General features: G+C 34.7%; 1 protein-coding gene and 1 long non-coding RNA gene across 6 annotated transcripts; both read right to left on the bottom strand.

Annotated features, from left to right (window-relative positions):
• Window positions 1–87: 87 nt before the first annotated feature.
• LOC145307626 (man(5)GlcNAc(2)-PP-dolichol translocation protein RFT1) lies at window positions 88–12930 on the bottom strand. 5 transcript variants are annotated; one of them, XR_013875536.1, is made up of 16 exons: window positions 12847–12930; window positions 12428–12479; window positions 11307–11431; window positions 10389–10445; window positions 10095–10141; window positions 8788–8889; window positions 7465–7565; window positions 7133–7226; window positions 6216–6335; window positions 5622–5668; window positions 4890–5012; window positions 3546–3718; window positions 3022–3171; window positions 2560–2615; window positions 658–1119; window positions 88–272 (listed from the first exon to the last, which is right to left on the bottom strand). XR_013875536.1 is itself a non-coding variant. In XM_080150099.1 (15 exons), exons 1-15 carry the CDS (start codon window positions 12860–12862, stop codon window positions 874–876), a joined length of 1509 nt encoding a protein of 502 aa, XP_080006225.1. In that variant the 5' UTR covers window positions 12863–12930; the 3' UTR covers window positions 88–873. The 5 variants fall into 5 exon arrangements, 2 of the variants coding, with proteins under 2 accessions (XP_080006225.1, XP_080006226.1); XR_013875534.1 differs by having other exon boundaries at window positions 88–517; window positions 662–1119; XR_013875535.1 differs by having other exon boundaries at window positions 662–1119.
• Window positions 12931–13106: 176 nt separating this feature from the next.
• LOC145307571 (uncharacterized) lies at window positions 13107–14929 on the bottom strand. The gene is made up of 3 exons (XR_013875511.1): window positions 14846–14929; window positions 14070–14119; window positions 13107–13258 (listed from the first exon to the last, which is right to left on the bottom strand). It is a non-coding gene; the product is annotated as an uncharacterized LOC145307571 (long non-coding RNA).
• Window positions 14930–20076: the final 5147 nt, after the last annotated feature.

Raw genomic sequence — 20076 nt, 5'->3', positions numbered from 1 at the left:
CTTCCGCGGATATCAAAATATCCCCTAGGGGACGAAGGCCCAGGCTAACAAAACTTGTAATAATTTAAACCTATTACTAAGAATACAAATATCAATACAAAAATATAAAAGTATAGAAATTTTAACAATGAATATCACAGATTTAGACAGTGTTGCGGATCCGCATTAATTGTATGCGGATCCGGATCCTCCAATTTTGGTCAGTGCGGATCCGGATCCTTGACAATAAAAATAAAATCACCAAATTTCTCAAAAAATGTTTATTCTTTAATCTCGAAGTCAAAACTACTTTTAATTTTCAAGTCTGAACCTAAACCTTAAAGATTGGCTCTCATCACGAGAATGTCTGATTTTCAAAATTTGTAAGTGACTATTTTATATAAATTTAGGTAGATTTTTTCATAAATTTATACCCCAGGATCCGGATCCTTGGACTCAAAAAAGTGCGGATCCTTGCGGATCCGGATCCACAATGATTTAGAACAACAATTTCCATAAGTTGAGCAGCAATAACAAGCTAAAGGGAAAAAAATACGTAATCTAGGGGTAAAAAAGGTTCTTAAATCTTGAATAACCATTTCCCTTTAGAAATCAACATAAGAGTTTTAAAGGGGAATAAAAAATATGTTGGGGAAAAAATGGAAAAATAAAGTGTACCTACTTAAAACATCATTTGATACTAATATAAAGAATTTTTTTAATTGGACCAAAAATACTTTAAAAAGATATAGGGAAATATTTGGAAAATCAGCAAAAAGCTACTTGTCCAGTGTACTTGCAAATAACATCCAGAGATATATGTGAAGATTGCCTTAAAGTAAGAACTCCATAGCTATAAACAAATCTTCAGCTACTTTATTTACATTTTCATCTTCACTCGTTTTTCTCCTTGCCAAAAAAATTCTTTACATTTTGTAGAATAAAGACAAGAATAAAATCTTCTTTGAGCACAATGGCCAGTCCAATAATTGCTGCCAGACAGATTCCAATAGCCAGGTGGATTCCTGGATACCAGAAGTACAGGTATAGTTCAGAGAGCTGGAGGCAGGTGCCGGCTGAGAGAAGCAGGAATAGGATATCTGTGTCGGGACTCAATCCGTTTAGTGGATGCTCCATCCTAATTTCAATTATCATTTTTAATAGTTAGTTAGTTGGAACTTACAGACAAAGGTCGTACAATCAGAGTTGGTTGTCGTGTTACTTAACCTAATACCCCGGGTGTTAGGACAGAAAAGGAGGGATTTAAAAAGGGGAAGAACACAAAAAGGGGATTGTGCACGAACGAGAGCAAGTGATTCTAAACAGGCTTACAGCCGTGAATATACATACTTTTTTTGTGAATATACTAGGGTTATGTTTAATATCGTTAAAATGATTTTAAAAATGAAGTTTTACCATGGTTTTCTATGAACAAAACTTTTAAATGTTAAGCATTCATTGAAGAAATATCATCAAATGTTTTGTTAAGTCAAAAATTCATATAAAATAACACGCCAAAACTTAATCAAATGCTGTAAATTACAAAAGTACACTTTAAAAAATGTTTACAATATTACAAGTTACCATCCCTTTTACTAAATTTACATTTTTCATTGAAAAGGTTATCTTTAGTGTCACAACAGTTTGAACTTAATAAAACATTTGAAGATATTTCGTCAAAAAATATCTAACATATCAATTTTTTTCATATAAACCATGGTGAAATTTGATTTTTTAAATAGATAAAACAATATTAAACACTAGCGGCTACGCCCCTAGATGCCTCTAGTGGCACTTTGAATGTTTTTTTTTAATTAAAATATCTTATTACAGAAATAATTGGTTTATGTTTCGTTTGAGTCTCTTTTTCGAGAGGGGTAATTTTTTTCTAGGGGTGATTTCTCCTGATAGGGTGGTGGTACCCTCCCCCAAAATAGTTATAAACCTTCCCGGGACTTATGAGAAGCTACCCTGTTAAGGAGAACCCGATCGGTTCAGCGGTAAGCGAGATCCTTCGGTACAAACACACAGACATCCTGTTACTTTAGTATAAGGATAACCCTAGTATATTATTATTCGTTAAAAAAAATCACGTCTGGAAGGTGCTGAGAATCACTTGCTCTCGTTTGTGCATAGTCCCCTTTGGACACCATGGAATCTGTCCCGATTTTGTATAACTTTTGCGGAACATGTTCCAGTTACGTCATATTTTTCTTTCCCGAAAAAGGGAAGGGGGAAAGAAAAAAAGGGAAGGGGGGAAGAAAAAAGAGATGGGAGAAAAGGGGGTTTTCCCCATCTCTTTTGAAGAGATTTTCTTCCCCCCTTCCCTTTTTCGGGAAAGAGAAATATGACGTAACTGGAACATGTTCCGCAAAAGTTATACAAAATCGGGACAGTTTCCATGGTGTCTCCCCTTTGGTTTGGCGGTTGCTTTGAAAGAAATTGAGAATCATTGAGAGACGCATGAACTTATGCTTGACTGATTATAAAAAATCTACGGTTTTTGTGTGAAGATTTTTCCTTTCCAGTAAATTGCATGACTAGTAGCTGTGCTGCTAAAAATGATAAAAATAATTTCCTGCAGTCTTGAAAAGTTTCTTTGATGACTCTAATAGACATCCATATTCTAATTCCTAATGTTACAAATAAATTACAGTTTTTCTTATATTATGGCTTACATGGTAGCAAGCTTATGATTATTTAGTAACTCCTCTCCAACGTTTTAACTAAGACTGACTGACTAAAAACAGAAAAGAAATGGGATGTCCTAAAAATATGTTAAACTCATATAAAGAGAGAGTTAAAAAGGGCTGTTTATTAAACTAGTCCCCAAAGTTTCATAATACCGTTTTCTTATTCGTTTGCTTAACAACTTTTGGTTGGTTGGTTTATTGAGATAAGTGTCCAAACGTTTCAACCTCTAATAGTAATCTATAAAATAGGTAATTTTGTGTATCATCACTGGGGATGTACCGGACATCAATTTATCGGCTATGTCTTTTCCATTAAGATCCCTGGTTAAACTGTAATTTACAATTCCTATATTGCAAGCATTAGCCAGGACCATACCAACAGGTCCTATCGCCAGAGTTAGGCTCCAGGTGGCCGCCAGGTACACACAGGACAGGTAAATAAATTTTACATTCAGCCTCTTTATCTCATCCTCCGTTAAGACCGTCCGCACAAAACATTCTAAAAATTTTGTTAAGTTTTTAACAGATTTTTCCTTTAAAATTCGAAGATTTTTTTATGGAATTTATTAAATATTCTTGAGGGAAAGTTTTACGCAAGCTAGATATTTTGTCGATTACAAAAAAAACTATAAGGATTCCTGTAAAGATAAGCGATAACCTGCGTAATGCTAAAATTATGATGATTCTATATTGATAAGCTAAAATCTGCGTAATGTTGAGATTGCCTTATTCTTAATTCTTATACAATATCAAGATAAAAGGTTATATTTCAAGGGTAACAATTTTAGGGAGGAGGTAGGAGTTCCCAAAAGAAACCACTCCTAGGGCTTGACTTATCTTATAAAAACATCAAACCATGCTATTTAACCTAACCTGTAATTCCATTGACAGCAAAGCATGCCACCAGCAGACACTGAGCTCTCAAAAGATTGGTTCCTCCGTCGCTAGCCAGCCGCCATCCGCCGTATAGGGTGAGCAAAAGATCCGAGTAGGAGAAGCCGAATATTAAAACTATCAGACCCATAAGAAGACTCAATCGGAGCAGTCTAAAATGTAGGCGAATATTAGCAAGAAACAATTTTTTTGAGAACTTTGTTTTTGTGGTCCTTAAGGAATAATGGATTAGTTGTTTGAACCATCGTATTATAAACAGCTTTCCGCGGATAGTAAAATGAATTTAGTTGGCCCATCGGGGCAAAAAAACCTTGTATTAAATAAATAATTTTTAGCTTATTATTCGTATAAAATTGTCTATGGAGGGAGGGAACATAGGGCTGTTTATTACTCAAGTCCCCAAAGTTTTATATTTACGTTTTTTTTATTCATTGGCTAAACAGTAAGGACTCAATATGAATTTTCATTGGTTGATTCATTAAGTTGAGTGTCAATACTTTTCAATCTGTAAATGTAATATTAGAAGGTGTAATTCTGTGTATCATATAGGGTTAGCCAATCTGCCCAATTTTTGGACCGGATTCGGATTCATACAAAAATCCAGGGGTGTATATTCTGCAAATTTGACACTGCTGAGGGGGGGGGGGATTTAAAAATTAAGATAAATAAAATGAGAGCATTTTTTTTACATCATCTCCCCTCTTTGGTGAAAAAAAAAACTAAAAGAATATGTGGTGGGGGGGATAATATAAATATAATAAAGATTTTTGCAAATATTTTTCCATTTTCCAAGGGGTCCTTGCTGGAAAAAACCTAGGCAGGAAAAAAAAATTGCAGCAGGGGAAAAAATGAATCTTGTGCAGAATATACACACCCCTGCAAAAATCAGCCCAAAACTAAAGCAGATTAATCCATGGTTTGCGAATTCTTGTTTATTTTTTTGCGAATTTTCGGATTGTGAATTCTAGAAATATTTTTAAATGTCTTTTCATAAAAAAAATTCTAGTTCCCACAGTGGCCATTTTTAACCCTTACTTAACTTAACCTAACCTAAAATAAAATATGGATGTTACCCACCGTTTTACTTGAAGTTAAGAAGCAATAAAATACTTTTTTGGTTTTTGTCTGCCATATTTTAAGTAAATTTTTTTCGAGTGTAACAAAAGCCATAAAAATAACCAATCCGATTCCGCAATTTGAATTGTGGATCCGGATTCTGGGTCCAAAAATTGGGCGGATTGCCAACCCTAGTATCATCATTGGGGATATACATCAAATTAACGGCCATGGTCTTATCCCTTAAGATCCCCGATAAAAACCTACCTGTATAGCCCAACCCTAACATTTTGTCTTGCCTCTGGACTCTGGTGCTGCCAGTCCAAGCCTCGCCGCCACTGCTGGCTGAAGAAAAAGTAGGCGTTGTCCTCCACAGGACGAAATATAAACCTGCAGTTCACAACCAGCTTACAAACAGAAAACTTGTGCGAATATTATCCTTATACTTAAGTAACAGAATGTCTGTCTGTTTGTGTGTCTGTGTTTTTGTACCGAAGGATATCGCTATCCGCTGAACCAATCGGGTTCTCCTTAACAGGGTAGATTCTCATAGGTCCGGGAAGGTTTATAACTATTTTGGGGGAGGTTTTTACGTTTCTCGATTTTAAAAAGAGAGTTTTGCCTCTAGCCGCTAGTACTATATAAAGTAGTAAGCATTTTTTGTCTGTAGCGAAGGATCTCCATAACCGCTGAACCCATATGGTTATCCTTTTAAGTCAAGCTCTCTATAGGTCTAGGGAAGTTTTAAAACTATTTTGGGATAGTAAATAATCATCCTCACAAGAGAAATGCCCTTTTAGAAGAAAATTACAACCTCAAACATTTTGTTTTACTTTCCGCTAACCATAAGTGTCCCTAGAGGCTTCTATATAAAATGGTCATAGGCATTTAATAACAGTTTGACTTAATAAGAGCATTTGACTAAAGGGTTACAGTAGACTTTACAGAAAATACGCCAAAAATGACCCTATTTTTTTCCGTTTCAAAACTGTTTTGTGCCTGCAAGCCAAGGCTCCAAGGTTGGATACCACGTCATAGGTTCCCTGCAGTTACAGTAAATTTGCACCCAAACAATGATATTTTACCAGAAGGGATGGTGGGGATATTTAACTGTTAATTACACTGGTACCCAAAGTTTTAAAATCTCGTTATCTTATTCGTTAGATTGATTTATCTCCATTGTCTTATCCCTTAATATCCCTAAGTTTAACACCCCTCCATACTAGGGTTGGGCCGGATACCGGATATTAAAACTATCCGGTTACATGATATTCGGCTGATTTTTGACGCCGGATACCCAGTTATCCGGCTGGATATCCGGTAATTTGCCGGATATCGAACGTTGGCCAGATATCCGGCCGGAACTGGATATCCGGGTTTAGAAATCAGCCGGATATCCGGTTTCCGGTATCCTGCCAAAAAAAGTATCCGGCCCAACCCTACTCCATACTTTACCTACTATAATTGGCTGGTTTACAAGTACAACTAGTGTCCAAACTTTTCAACCAATAATTTTAATTTACAGAAAGAAATAATTTATCATCCAATGACTTATCCCTTAATTAATAGATGGGTGGTGGGTGCAAATTCCTGTTGAGCCAAAGTGAGCAGACTAAGAAAGGTCATGAGATATCTTTCTCCCTCAGTGAGAAGTTGCTTCAGGATTCCCTGGCCAAGAAAGCTCAGCGCCACATTTCTGTAGTCCTCGTTAACCTAGTAGTGTGGTTATATCAACCCGCAATCGTGGCTTAACACGTAACGCATCCGCTCGTCGCCGGGGAGGTGATAGGTTCGAATTTCGGGCCGACACTGCGTGTTAACTTAAGACGTTAAAAATGGTTCCTTCTGCTGATATGTCAGGTTCGCGACATAAATAGATAAGAGCAGGGGTAATGCCTAGGACCATAAACACGCAACTCATTAAAATGAACAGTTAGAACTTCTGAGACAAAGGTCGTGCAATCAAGGGTTGATTGTCTGGTGGATGTTACTTAATCTAATATCCTTTAGTGATACAGTATCGTACCCAATTACACGCGGATGATGCTCTGGATTATCTAGATAATCACTTAAAAATTGAAGGATATAAGATAAGTGTGGTTCAATTCAACTTTAACTAGCGACTACGCCTCTAGAGGCCTCTACAGGTGGGGAGGGGTGAGGGAGGTTGGTGAGAATAATAGCTGGAGAAAAAGAGAAAAATAAACAGAAAAAAATAGAGAAATATGGAAAAAGAGAATATATAAGAAAATAGTCAATAATCGGAAAGAGAAAACGAGAAAGAGAGAAATCAGAAATACGAAAAAACAAAGAAAAAAAGGGAATGAAAAAATGAGAAGATAGGTATAAAGACGGAGAAATAGAGATAGAGAGAAAGCGAATGAGATCTATAGAGAAAAAAGCAAGTAAAAAAAGAAAGAGAAAGAAAATGACGTAGAGAAAAATAACAAGAGACAGACATACAGACAGACAGACGTACGGACATACACTGAATTAAGAATCAAGCCTACCTTGTATGATCCTTGGCTGAAACTTGGTAATAGTTGTGTTACACTTGTGAATGGTAATATTGACTTCTTTCCGCTGTGCTCGCAGTTTACATTTCTACACAGGATAGCGTCACATTACAAATAATTACACTAGTCCCCAAAGTTTTATAATAACGTTTTCTTATTCATTGGCTTCACAACTTTGGGGACTTAGGTGAAATGTGTTTAGTTTCGACCACTAATTTTAATCTCAAGAAGGGGTAATTTTGTGTATTATCATTGGGGATGTACACAAATTTATTTTCCTTGGGGAAAAAATAGAAAAATACGTTGAAAAAAAGTATGTGACGCACCCTGTATTTCCATATTTGATAATAAGGTGGAGTGCAACATAGAAAGAGATGGTGTAGGTCAGACTGCTTAACAAGTTTCCATATGCCCACACAGAAACCACCTGACACAATATTAATAGATAGATAGATAGAAAGATAGATATATAGATGGTGTAGGTCAGGCTGCTTAACAAGTTTCCATATGCCCACACAGATACCACCTGACACAATATTAATAGATAGATAGATAGAAAGATAGATATATAGATGGTGTAGGTCAGGCTGCTTAACAAGTTTCCATATGCCCACACAGATACCACCTGACACAATATCCATAGATGGATAGAAAGATAGAGCAAGATAGATAGCAAGATATAGAGCAAGCTATAGAGCAAGCTATAGAGCAAGATATATAGCAAGATATAGAGCAAGATAGTTAGCAAGATAGATAGGAAGATAGAGCAAGACAGATAACAAGATATATAGCAAGAAAGATGGCAAGATAAATAGCAAGATATATAACAAGATAGATAGCGAAATAGATAACAAAAAGATGGCAAGATAGATAGCAAGATAAATGCAAGAAAGATGGCAAGATAGATAGCAAGATAAATAGAAAGATAGATAGCAAGATAGATAGCAAGATAAATAGCAAGATAGATAGCAAGATAGATAGCAAGATAGATAGCAAGATAGATAGTAAGATAGATAGTAGGATAGATAGCAAGATAGATAGTAAGATAGATAGTAAGATAGGTAGCAAGATAGATAGTAAGATAGGTAGCAAGATAGATAGTAAGATAGGTAGCAAGATAGATAGCGAGATAAATAGCAAGATAGATTGCAAGATAAATAGCAAGAGAGATAGCAAGAGAGATAGCAAGATAAATAGCAAGAAAGATGGCAAGATAAATAGCAAGATAGATGGCAAGATAGATGGTAAGATAGAAAGCAAGATAGATAGCAAGATAGATGGTAAGATAGAAAGCAAGATAGATAGATGGATAGCAAGATAGATAACAAGATAGATAGCAAGATAGATAGTAAGATAGATAGTAAGATAGGTAGCAAGATAGATAGTAAGATAGGTAGCAAGATAGATAGCAAGATAAATAGCAAGATAGATAGTAATATAGATATCAAGATAGATAGCAAGATATAAAGTTATAATATACCCTCATGTTTAGAAATAAAAATCACGAAATAGACAGAACAGGTAGTTAAATATCCAAACTTTTTAACAAATGCTTTTGATCTACAGTAGGTATAATTTTGTTTGACATCATTGGGGATGTACTTTGATTTATCCCCCATTGTCTTATCCCTTAAGATCCCTGGTTTTACCTCTTTTGGTGTATAAACAACTGCGTACACCAAGGCCAGCAGCTTAACGGCCATGAGTAAAAATTCCAGCGCCACTCTCAGCCGAATAAACTGATAAACCTGACACAGCAAATATTTGAATATTTCTAGAATTTTTATTGTTATAATTATAATGTTTTGGGATGATCGAGACTGTCGTTTCCTTAACAACTTTGGGGGATATTAATAAATTTTTAATGGTTGTTCATTTAGTTACGTGTCCAAACGTTTCAACCACTTATTGTAATCTCGAAGGGGTATTTTATTTTTTAGCAATTTTTGATTGGGAGTCAACTATGGCTTCATGGTGCTCCATAAAAAATCCTTGAAGAAGAATCAGGAACTTTAGTACGTTTCAAAATATCTCGTTCCTTTTTTGAGAATTTGCAAACTTTTAGAGATTTTTGAGAGCTAGGAACGAGATATTTTAAAACGAAAATAAGTTTCTGATTCTACTCCTCAAGACTTTTTCAAGGAGCACCATGAAGTCCATAGTTCTGCTTCAATAATTTTTTTACTCCCAGTCCCATTCAAAATTTGCTAGGTAAATGGGGGGAGGCGGATGTGCCACTTTTTGAAACCAAAAGTAAAATGTGCATGATCTCAGCCCATAAAAGAGTTACAGCTCTATAATTTTTCACAGCAGTTGCTTTAGTGGTGAACAAAATGGAACTGTGAAGAAACGGCGGCGGAACCGCCACTCCCGCCGAATATTTTTTTGCCTTTTCTCACCATAATAGACAATTTTAATCATCTGAGATAAACTTTTTTTTCTTCATATAAATTTCGCTTATATTTTCTCTTAACACTTGTAAGATGCTACACTTGCAATTTTTTTTTAACATTGACATGTTTGAAAAATTTCAAGTGTCACGTGAAAATATACCTAAGGGAAATTTTTATGAGAAGAAAAGTTTATCTTAGATGAATGAGTACTGTATAATTTGGCGAAAAAAGGCAAATAAAATTCGACTGGAAACGGCACCGTTTCTTCACAGTTCCATATTGTTCCTCACAAAAGCAACTGCTATGCAGAATTTAGAGTTATAACTCTTTTATGGGCTGAGATCATGCACGTTTTACTTTTGGTTTCAAAAAGTGGCACATCCGCCTTTCCCCTTTATGTGTGGTAGTCAACAATTTTTAGACTTTAGATAGGTAAATTTTTAATCATCAAGAGGTGCAGTATACTTATTATAAAAATTATAAAAGTTCCTTCCCGCTATGGTCTCAGATAAAATGTCCCAAACCCTGAGCTGAACACAATATTCAAATATTTTCCTTTCCTGCGCCACTAGCCACGGAGCTTCAGCTAATAGTTGCACACAAACACTGCCTTAATTCATTTCCAATTGCTTCTGCATGTCTGCAGGGATCTTAGGGGATAGGACAATACACGATTAAATGGTGCATACTCCGATTACGATCGACAAAGTTAACCCTTTAGTAGAATAAAATTATTTGTTGAAAAGTTCGGGCACTACTTAGATTACTTGACTTTAACTAGTTGTATAAATGACAGTAACCACCCCCCCCCCCCCCCATTAAATAATAAATATGCATTTGCTGAAGCAATTGAATACCTGACACAATGAGAACGGCAGAACTGTACTGAGGAATTAGCTCCGGAATGGACGGTTCTAGGTAGTCATATCTTGACAATTTTGCGGATTTTTAAAAAGCAAAGCTTTAATACACCTATAGATTAATGGCGGACACAAATGTTCAGTGGTCATACATAAGTTAAAATGATAAGATAATCATCAAACCATTGCACAATCCTTAGCATGACCGACTGACGAATCAACTAATGCATTGATATAGTACGTGGATTTAGTGACTAAGGTTGGGAATCCGAATCCGGAATCCTTTTAATAGCGGATTCGGATTCTTAATTGGTAGGCTAAAATTAGCGTCTTTAGTTTTTTCCTTAACTCCCCTTTTTAGAAGACAAAGATTATCATCATTATATTTAACATCTTTTAAAATCTGGTTCGATTCTCGGAAGTGAATTATAGAGAACACGAAGAACATTATTTTTTGGACATATGTAGCACTTAATTTTTAATTTAAAAAAAAGCCTTTTAAAATATTGCTAGAATCCGGAATCCGAATCCGAAATCCGCCAAAAATAAGAATCCAAAATCCGCGAGAATCTGCCTTTTTTTTTCATAAATTTCGCTTATATTTTCACTTGACACTTTTATGAGAAAAAAAGTTTATGTCAGATGATTGAGAACTGTCTAATTTGGCGAAAAAAGGCAAAACAAATTGACGGTAAATGGCGGTTTTCGGCCGGAGCGGCGGTTCCGCCGCCGTTTCTTCACAGTTCAAAATGTTTTCCACAAAAGCAGCTGCTTTGCCGAATTTTGAAGCTGTAACTATTTTATGGGCTGAGATCATGCACGTTTTACTTTTGGTTTCAAAAAGTGGCACATCCTCCTCCCCCCTTAAATGGGACCCAAAATTTTTTTTAAATGGTACCCAAATTGTCTAGAAACCTGACAACAAGTGTATCCAGATCCACGAGAATCCAGCCGAGCAAAGCACAGCCACAGGAACACTCAGCCATACCAGGTTCAAAACAGCCGGCCAGGACTCAAACTTACCAGCTGCCGGATGGCCTGCAGGATTGTCAAGAATAAATGTGCTCAATGATATTATTATTGGTGGAAATGTTTGGACACTGCTGTTTCATACAAGATTAAATAAAAGTCAGGGATCTAAAGGAATAAGATAAGACAATTTCCCATATATTAATGTACAGTAGGCCGACTCAAGGTGCAAAATTTTTTGGCGCGCTATTTTAACCCATTCTATTCATAAATATAAGACTATTGATACCTTTAAAATTGTCTCAGACTATTTTTTCAGCAATATGTCAAATTCGAATTTCATAAAAAAGGGGAAGGTTCCCCCCTGGGGGTGAAATTTTTTTTTCTTTCAAACCATGGCTTTATACACCTTCCTGAATTCGTCTTGAAGAGTACATTAAGAATCAAAAAACGTTTTTTAAAAATATTGATCCCAGAAAAAGTTATCCTCAAATAACCGTCAAAATCACCTGATTTTGCTAAAATGGCCAAAACTGTTAGTTTTTTGAGAATAGCTCTTGCTATGATCAAAATATTTTAAAATCGTTTTTTGATCCTTAATGTACTCTTCAAGACGAATTCAGGAAGGTGTATAAAGCCATGGTTTGAAAGAAAAAAAAATTTCACCCCCAGGGGGGAACCTTCCCCTTTTTTATGAAAATCGAATTTGACATATTGCTGAAAAAAAGCTACCAGAACACTTTTTTTGGTATCATTGGTCTTTATATCACAAAAGGAATGGGTTGAAATAGCGCGCCCATTGAATTTCAAAAAAAGTGGTAATTCTGAGTCGGTCTAATGTACAGTACATCCCCAATGATGACACACAAAGTTACCCCTTCTGTAAATTACAATTGGTGGTAGAAACATAAGGACACTCAACTTAGTAAACAAACCACTCATAATTCATTAAAAGTCCACAAAATTGTTATTTAAATAAGGGAACTGGAATAGTTTACAGTCCAATGTCCCCTCCCTCCCTCCCTGGGACAACCCTACCACTAGCGGAAACATGTTTATTCATTCCTTGACAGGCTAATCTAAATGCTTCTCTACTCAGAAATATTATTGTATCTCCTACAAATGTTCAACATTGCATTATTGATCGAACAAGTAACAGGATGTATGCAGCTATAAGGTATAACCAACAAGAAAAATAAATCTAAAATAATATTTGGGGGGGGCAAATGGAGAGGTCGTCAATTTTACTATATGTTGCTACCCAACGACAGCGGAAAACCACGTATATGTTAAAGGTTTCGTGATTTTTTTTGAGTTAATTTCGTTTTTGTTATAAGCTGGGATGTATGGAGCTTTGTTTATATTAGGTTAAGATTCAGATGCACAATCAGAAATTGAAATCAGAATCCTTTGGCCAATATTGGATTGGTAAGCTTCGCGCAGAGCTCAGTGATAGCCAACAAAAAATATAATGCAATGTTTCCTAGAAGTGTTAATCTCATGTTTACTAAACCCAAAACCTCTCGATCAACTCGGTGAAGAACAAATGCGTTCAGAAGAAATGTGACGATTCTATCAAAAAAATCCTTCATTTCAGGAAGAAGGGGAGGGGTGGGGGGTTATGGGGGTAAGGAAAAAAATATAATGGAAACGATTGAGGATGCTTTGGGCAAATAAATCAGACGTTGGAAAATAAATAGATGTTCATAACTTCATCTTCAATGATAATAAACAAAATTAGCCTGTCTAAGTATAAATAAAGATTTTTTTCCTAAGACTGATTTGAGTGATAATGTTATAGGCAGTTGATTTGATACACCCGGCTCCAAGTTCATTGCCAGTTGTCCGCTGGAGGTTGGGGCCATCCTCCTCCTTAGTTTCTTCATTATTTAAATTATCTAAATAAGGATAAGGATTACAACATCCATTAGTAGCGAAGCACAAATACTAGACAGTAAAATAGAAAATAGTCCAGGGGTGTATATTCTGTACAAGATTTTTTTACCTTGCTGAAAAATATATTATCCCCCCCCCCCCTTAGTTTTTTCTTCCAATGAGAAGTAATAAATGGATAAATGTTTTCATTACTCTTTATTTCCTCACCATCTCTCATATTTTTCTTGTCCTCCCCCCCCCCCCCCTCAAGGAGGAGGAAAAATGTTTTCAGGTCTGTTTATTTCTAATTCCCCCCTCCCCATTACATATTTTTTAGTCCCCCCCCCCCTATTTAGCAGGGAAACCCATGCAGTATATACACCCCTGAAATAGAATCGGGCTTTTTTTGCATGTTTACGTGAGTGAAGCGATCCATAGGTATAGTCCTAACTATATTTTGCATAATCTATCCATTTTGTTCATCCAATACAGTCTAGGTACTACTAATAGTTATTCGTCGCATCTTATTATAGACAGCTTTCCACGGTTATCAAAATGAAAAATATAAAAAAGATTAAAACAAGTTTTGTTAGCCCCCGGGCTTTTAAATTTATGATTTTTGTTTAAATATGCGTAGAAAATTATCTTTAATACAAGGCTATGCATGATTTTTCCGTGTGGCTGAGAACCGGTTTAATCCAGCGGATATTAATCGATTGCATAGCCATTCTAAACAAAATTTCACTAAACTTAATTTCAATGGCTGACAGTATTATAATACCATTGTTGTAGAGTCGTTACGCAAGCAGGGAGAAGAAACATATAAAATCCTACCAAATTTTTCCGTATTCAATTCTTCCTTGGATGATTTTGTCTTACCGCCCCTGAAAAAAAATTCTTATATAAAAGTAGTTAGGTTAAAATGTTGTCTACTGCTGCAATGTCTTGCGAATTTGTCACTTCAGAAAAAAGTGTTGATAGGTATCTATTTAGTAATGAAAAGATACTAATTTAATTACTAAGCGCGAATGAAAGCAAAGGGAATGTTTAAAACCTAAAACAAAACCTAGGTATTACATTTTTTACTTTAAACATCTCTAGTATGCTACAGTGTGGTTTAGACTAGGGTTGGGCCGGATACTTTTTTGGCCGGATATCGGATATCCGGCTGATTTCAAACGCCGGATATCCGGTAACCGGCCGGATATCCGGCAAATATCCGGTTATCCGGCCAAATTATCGGATATCCGGCCGGATAACCGGCCAAATTACCAGATACTAGAGTAGCAAAAAAAATTTCTTCAGAAATCTTATATAAATTTACATAAAGTTAAACTTGTTCAGAAAAAATGTTCTTCTAGCTTCAATAATAAGAAATTTATAGCCATTTAAAATTTTAAAAAGCAGAGATTTTCGGTGTTAAGTATAAAAAAATATAGAGCCGGATATCCTGCCGGATAGTTTCAATATCCGGTATCCGGCCGGATATTGAAAATGGCCGGATATCCGGCCACACCGGATATCCGGCCCAACCCTAGTTTAGACTTGAGCAGAAACTCCAAACGAAGGCATTTTAGTGGGCCTTTATATACCCGTAATCGTAATCTTACCGACTAGTCATGTTGTCAAAATACTTTTCTTCAATTATATCTCTTCATTTTCAACATTTTTCCCATTCATAAAAATACATATCTGAAAATTATTTATATTAGAGAAATACATACATCTACATACAAGCGAAGCTTTTCTAAAATAAGCGTCGGTACACCGTCCGTAACGTTAGGCTCTTTTCATTACTTTAGAATTATCATATGGATTTAGCAAGCGTAGCAACTCTGTTATCCTCACCGGAAAGTTCGTACTACATTTAAAACACTTTTTATGGGTACTTAAGCATTTAAATCTGCTTAAACAGTTCTGACACTCTACAAGTGTCAACGTGTGTTTGTTATACCATTTAAAGGCTTCGCTTTTATGAATTTTGTCATACTTATTTCAAAACTTAATATGGATTCTAATTTTAGGTTTATTTCAAATTTTCTTAAAAGCGTTTTAATTCTATTATCGAGGGACTTTATTTACAAAACAAAGATGACATTATCCATAAGAAGCGAAGCACACAAACAAAAAATCATAGATGTCGACAAAAATAAGCTGGTTGTTGTAAATGTTCAGTTGTCACAAGAAAAAAAAATTGATAAACCGAAAGCTAGATCGAAATTCGTGAAACCATTATATAAAAGCCGGAAAAATTATAATTTTCCCAATAACGTTGTGGACTGAATGACACACAGATTACGCTAATTATAGAGTAGCTTCGCTACTTCAGTCCAATATCTACCATTACCTTAAATTGATTTATAGGTATAATTAAATATCTAGAATAAAAACTTTCCAAAAGCTGCCTAAAAATCTTCTCACCATAACGGAAGGCAAACAAAATTATACCACTTTAATTAAATAAAAAAAAGAATAGAAACTAGTAGTTTTACACGAAAATAAGCGAAAAAAGCACGATTGACAATAAAAAATAAAAAGTTGATGTTTATCGAAGCTGTCGAAATATCTCCCCGTCCCCCCTCTCCCTTTTTCCCTTACCCCGTTTAATGTAAAACAAATTAAATTATAGCATATTCTTACCAAAATAATCATAAAAAAAACATTAAAAATACATAATATATAACATTTTTAATCGATTTATATAATAATTACGAAATGACAAGGGTTAAAACATGAAAAAATCACAAATAAACAACTTTTTCGCTGGAAAATTACTCAGCAAATTTTGTGCCGTGCACTTGCACTTGTTGGCGGGGACCCAACATTTTATCACTTTTTTGCAGTCAATCATTTGACATAAAGCTAGCTTTATTATTTGACATTTTATTAAAGATGAAGCATTAAAATATTGTAGAAATTATTTTAAAGGGATTTTAAACCATAAAATGTATATTTTATTTTTTTAATGATAAGCTTACTTTCTTTTTAAAATGAAAAAATCCATTGCCTTTGCAAAAATAGAGGACAAATATTTCCATATCAAAATTTCCCCGTTAAAAGCTTAAAATTCTTTTAAAATAAGTTGTGTCTATTGGAGAATAGTGTAGGATGTATGTTTTTCTAAATCAAAAGATCTCGCTTGAACCACTCTGGACCTAGTTTGACTTTAGGAGAGCCAGCTGAGGGTTGGCAGAAAACTTTTTTTTTTTTGTCAGACTTCGATCGGCAGGTTCCAATCAAGTAGTGTCTAAACATTTTACACAATATGATATTCAGAAGGGGTAATGTTATTTATCCCAATTGAGGATGTACAGCACCTTATCGTTCATTATAGTCTTATCCCTAAAGATCCCTGATTAATTTTGGGGAAATAATAAGTAGAGAAAAGTTTGTAAAGTATTTGCTGGCGTGCGCACTCTCTTAAATAAAATGCCGCCAATCAAATTTTGCAAAACAGGGTTATCAAACTTTACTAACAAGCCATAAAAAATATAAAATTTATTGAATTAAACAATTTTTTCATGGCATCAAAGCAGTGAGTGAGGGGATATTTTTATGTAAAATTTTAAAATACCCAAATTTTTGTCAAACATCCTCTCATTTATTTATAAAAATATTTATTTTATGAGTTTGATGTCCAAAAATAGAATAATTATTAGGTATCTAAATGGATAAGACAATGGTCGATATACTAATGTACATCCCCAATTATGATGCTCCTTCTATAGATTACAATTAGTGGGTGGGCAATAAATATAATGAACCAACCAATAAATAATAAATATTCAATTTAAGTCCCCAAATAAAAGTTTTTTTTCAATCATTTAATATAATTGGGTGAGGTCGAATCTCCCCCCTCATAGACCTTAGGGGGATAATCCTAGTTTAGGAGTGGACATACCCGGTATCATGAAAATTAAACCCCCCCCCCCCCCCGGGGGTATGCATCAATTTTGACACCCGGTGTGTATCAAAATGGATACCCCCCATATGCGTCATTTTTGACCCCCGGTAAATGTCAAAATGGACACCCCCCTATATATCAATATGTAGGGGGGTGTCCGTTTAGACATATACCGGGTGTCAAAACGGACACATACAGGGGGGGGGGGGTCAAGTCTATTGAGGTCATTCCTCGCGCGAATTTCCTCTAGACTAATAATCATCTTTGACCCCAATTCTATTTCAAAGAGGGGAAAGGGTTGGTTAAGTGTGGTTAATACCTTGTTAAGGACTAGATAGAAGTAGCAGGAGGCTCTGATCACATATAAAAGATGATTAAAATGATAAAAATATAGGATAATATAGTTTGGCCTTTGTTTATAAGTGTTTGATATGTGTTTTTAATGCCTGTATGGTCATATTGTAATTTGGCAAGTCTAAGTTTCCTTAAAACTTGGAGACATCTATGTGTGAATTTTTAAACTAAACAAATATTTTAACTTTTTCTTGATTTTACTCCCAATAGATGTAAGTCCCTAGATAGAGAATTAATACAGACCAATAGGTGAATAAAAAAACGTGATTTTAACATTTTTTTGACTATACTTTTAAAGTAATGTAATGGCTATAGAATAACGGCCTTTTTTGCTGTTTTCAACGTTGTTTTAACGTTAAAATCGTCAAATTTAATGCTATTTTTAAGCTAATTTAATAGGTACAGATAAAAACCAGTTTTGAGAGAGTTTATAATGCTGTTTTCTTATCGTTTTTAGTGCCTTTTTTACGAAAGCGATAACTTTTTTCGTATTGCTTCGATATTAATAAAATTTTTTGTGTGTACTAGAAACTACTTAAACTAACTATGTTTAAAAATTCATTGATTTACGATGAAAAACTACCGAGTTAGGGCCATTCAAAGGGGGATCGTGATTTGAGGAGATATTTTTAGTGTCATTTAGTACCTACGGACAAACATCGCATAATTAAAGGATTTTAAAGTTAAAAATCGAGCACAAAGCATAACATATAGCGGCGATTTCCATTTGTTTGAGGAATCTACACAAAAATTTTCAGACTCCTATCTTTATTTTAATTGTTTTTTTTTGCAAAAAAAGTTAACGTTAATTTTGTTGAAATTTAATTGATACGAAATTTAAACGTAAATAACCTACGGACAAACATCGCATAATTAAAGGGTTTTAAAGTTAAAAATCGAGCACAAAGCATAAAAGAGCGGCGATTCTAATTTGTTTAAGGAATCTACACAAAAATTTTCAGACTCCTATCTTTAGTTTAAGTGTTTTTTTTTTGCAAGAAAAGTTAACGTTAAAAATGGCTACGCAACCGATAAATATCCGCTAGATTAGAATCGGTTCTCAGCCATACTGAAATGCATCATATTACAGACAATTTTCTCTCAATTAATAAACCTGTAATGAATAAGGCTAATTATATTAACAGGACTAATTGGTACCCAAACTTTTATAACCATTAGTAACCATTGGACTGTAAGTTATATTTGGTACCCAAAGTTTTATAACCATTAGTAAACATTGAACTTTAAATTACATTGGGTACCCAAAGTATTATAACAATTTGTAAACATTGGACTGTATATTACACTTGGTACCCAAAGTTTTATAACCATTAGTAAACATTTCACTGTAAACTACACCTGGTACCCAAAGTTTTATAACTGATATCTTTACACCTAGTCTCATACAGGACTTACTCTAAATACTGGATTTTAAAGAAATATATAAAAGTTTCCTATAAAAAAGTTAAAAGAATTGTATTTAAACTTGTAAAAAAAAAGAAAGGGATAATCCTAGTTTAGGAGTGGACATACCCGGTATCCCCCCCTCCCTATCCTGATTTTTTACATCACCACCCGTCAAAAAAAAAGATTTTTGTGCTTTGCTACTTATGGATGTTGTCATCCTTGTTTTTAATTTTGTTTATCCAATAAAGATATTTGATAAAGATTGTTTGTGTGTGTGTGTGTTTGTGTGTGTGTGTTTGTGTGTGTGTGTGTGTTTGTGTGTGTGTGTGTGAGTGTGCGTGTGTGTGTGTGTCTATGTATGTGTGTATATGATAAAGATTTACTAATGGATCTAAAGGGATAAGACAATGGCCGTTAAATTGATGTTCGTACCCATTGATGAAAGACAAAATTACCCCTTGTGTAGATGAAAATTATTGGGTGAAAAATTTGGATAACCATTAATAATTTAAGAGTACTCAAAGTTTTTTGTTGTTATATAATTTTGGGTACCAGTATAATTTAGAGTCCAAAGTCCGGGATTTAAAACTTTGGACAGTAAATTGATGTACGTACCCATTGATGATAGACAAAAATAATATCTTCTGTAGATGTAAATTATTGGTTGGTTAGTTTAGACACTAATATCAGATACTTAAAAGAATCAACCAATGAAAATTTAAGAAGAGTACCCAAAGTTTTTTACTAACCTTGTTATATAATTTTGGGTACCAAAGTCCCGATATTTGATGATTGAATAGTCCTATTGAAATAAAATTATTTTACTTTTATTTAAAGGGATTAGATAAACCTTATCATAAAGAGGATGTCTGTTTGTTTGTTTGTCTGTCTGTACCAAAGGATCTTGCTGAACCGATCGGGTTCTCCTTAACAGGGCCGCTACTCATAGGTCCCGGGAAGGTTTTTAACTATTTTGGGGGAGAGGCCTCTAGGGGCGTGACCGCTAGTATAAGAAAAATTGATGTACATCCCTTATAATAATAAACAAAATGATCCCTTTTGGTTGAAATATGTGTTTCATTACTGCTAACCAACCAATTAGAATATAATAAAAAGGACAAAGCCCAATCTGTCCTACTTTTGATTCCTGTGACGTCATAAAAATGAGAGATTATC

Source organism: Acartia tonsa, chromosome 15 (assembly GCF_053477335.1).
Source record: "Acartia tonsa isolate MP-2025a chromosome 15, ASM5347733v1, whole genome shotgun sequence".
In the NCBI taxonomy this organism is placed as follows: domain Eukaryota; kingdom Metazoa; phylum Arthropoda; class Copepoda; order Calanoida; family Acartiidae; genus Acartia; species Acartia tonsa.
Note: the sequence above shows the minus strand (reverse complement) of the source record. Positions and strands in the feature narration are given on the sequence as shown.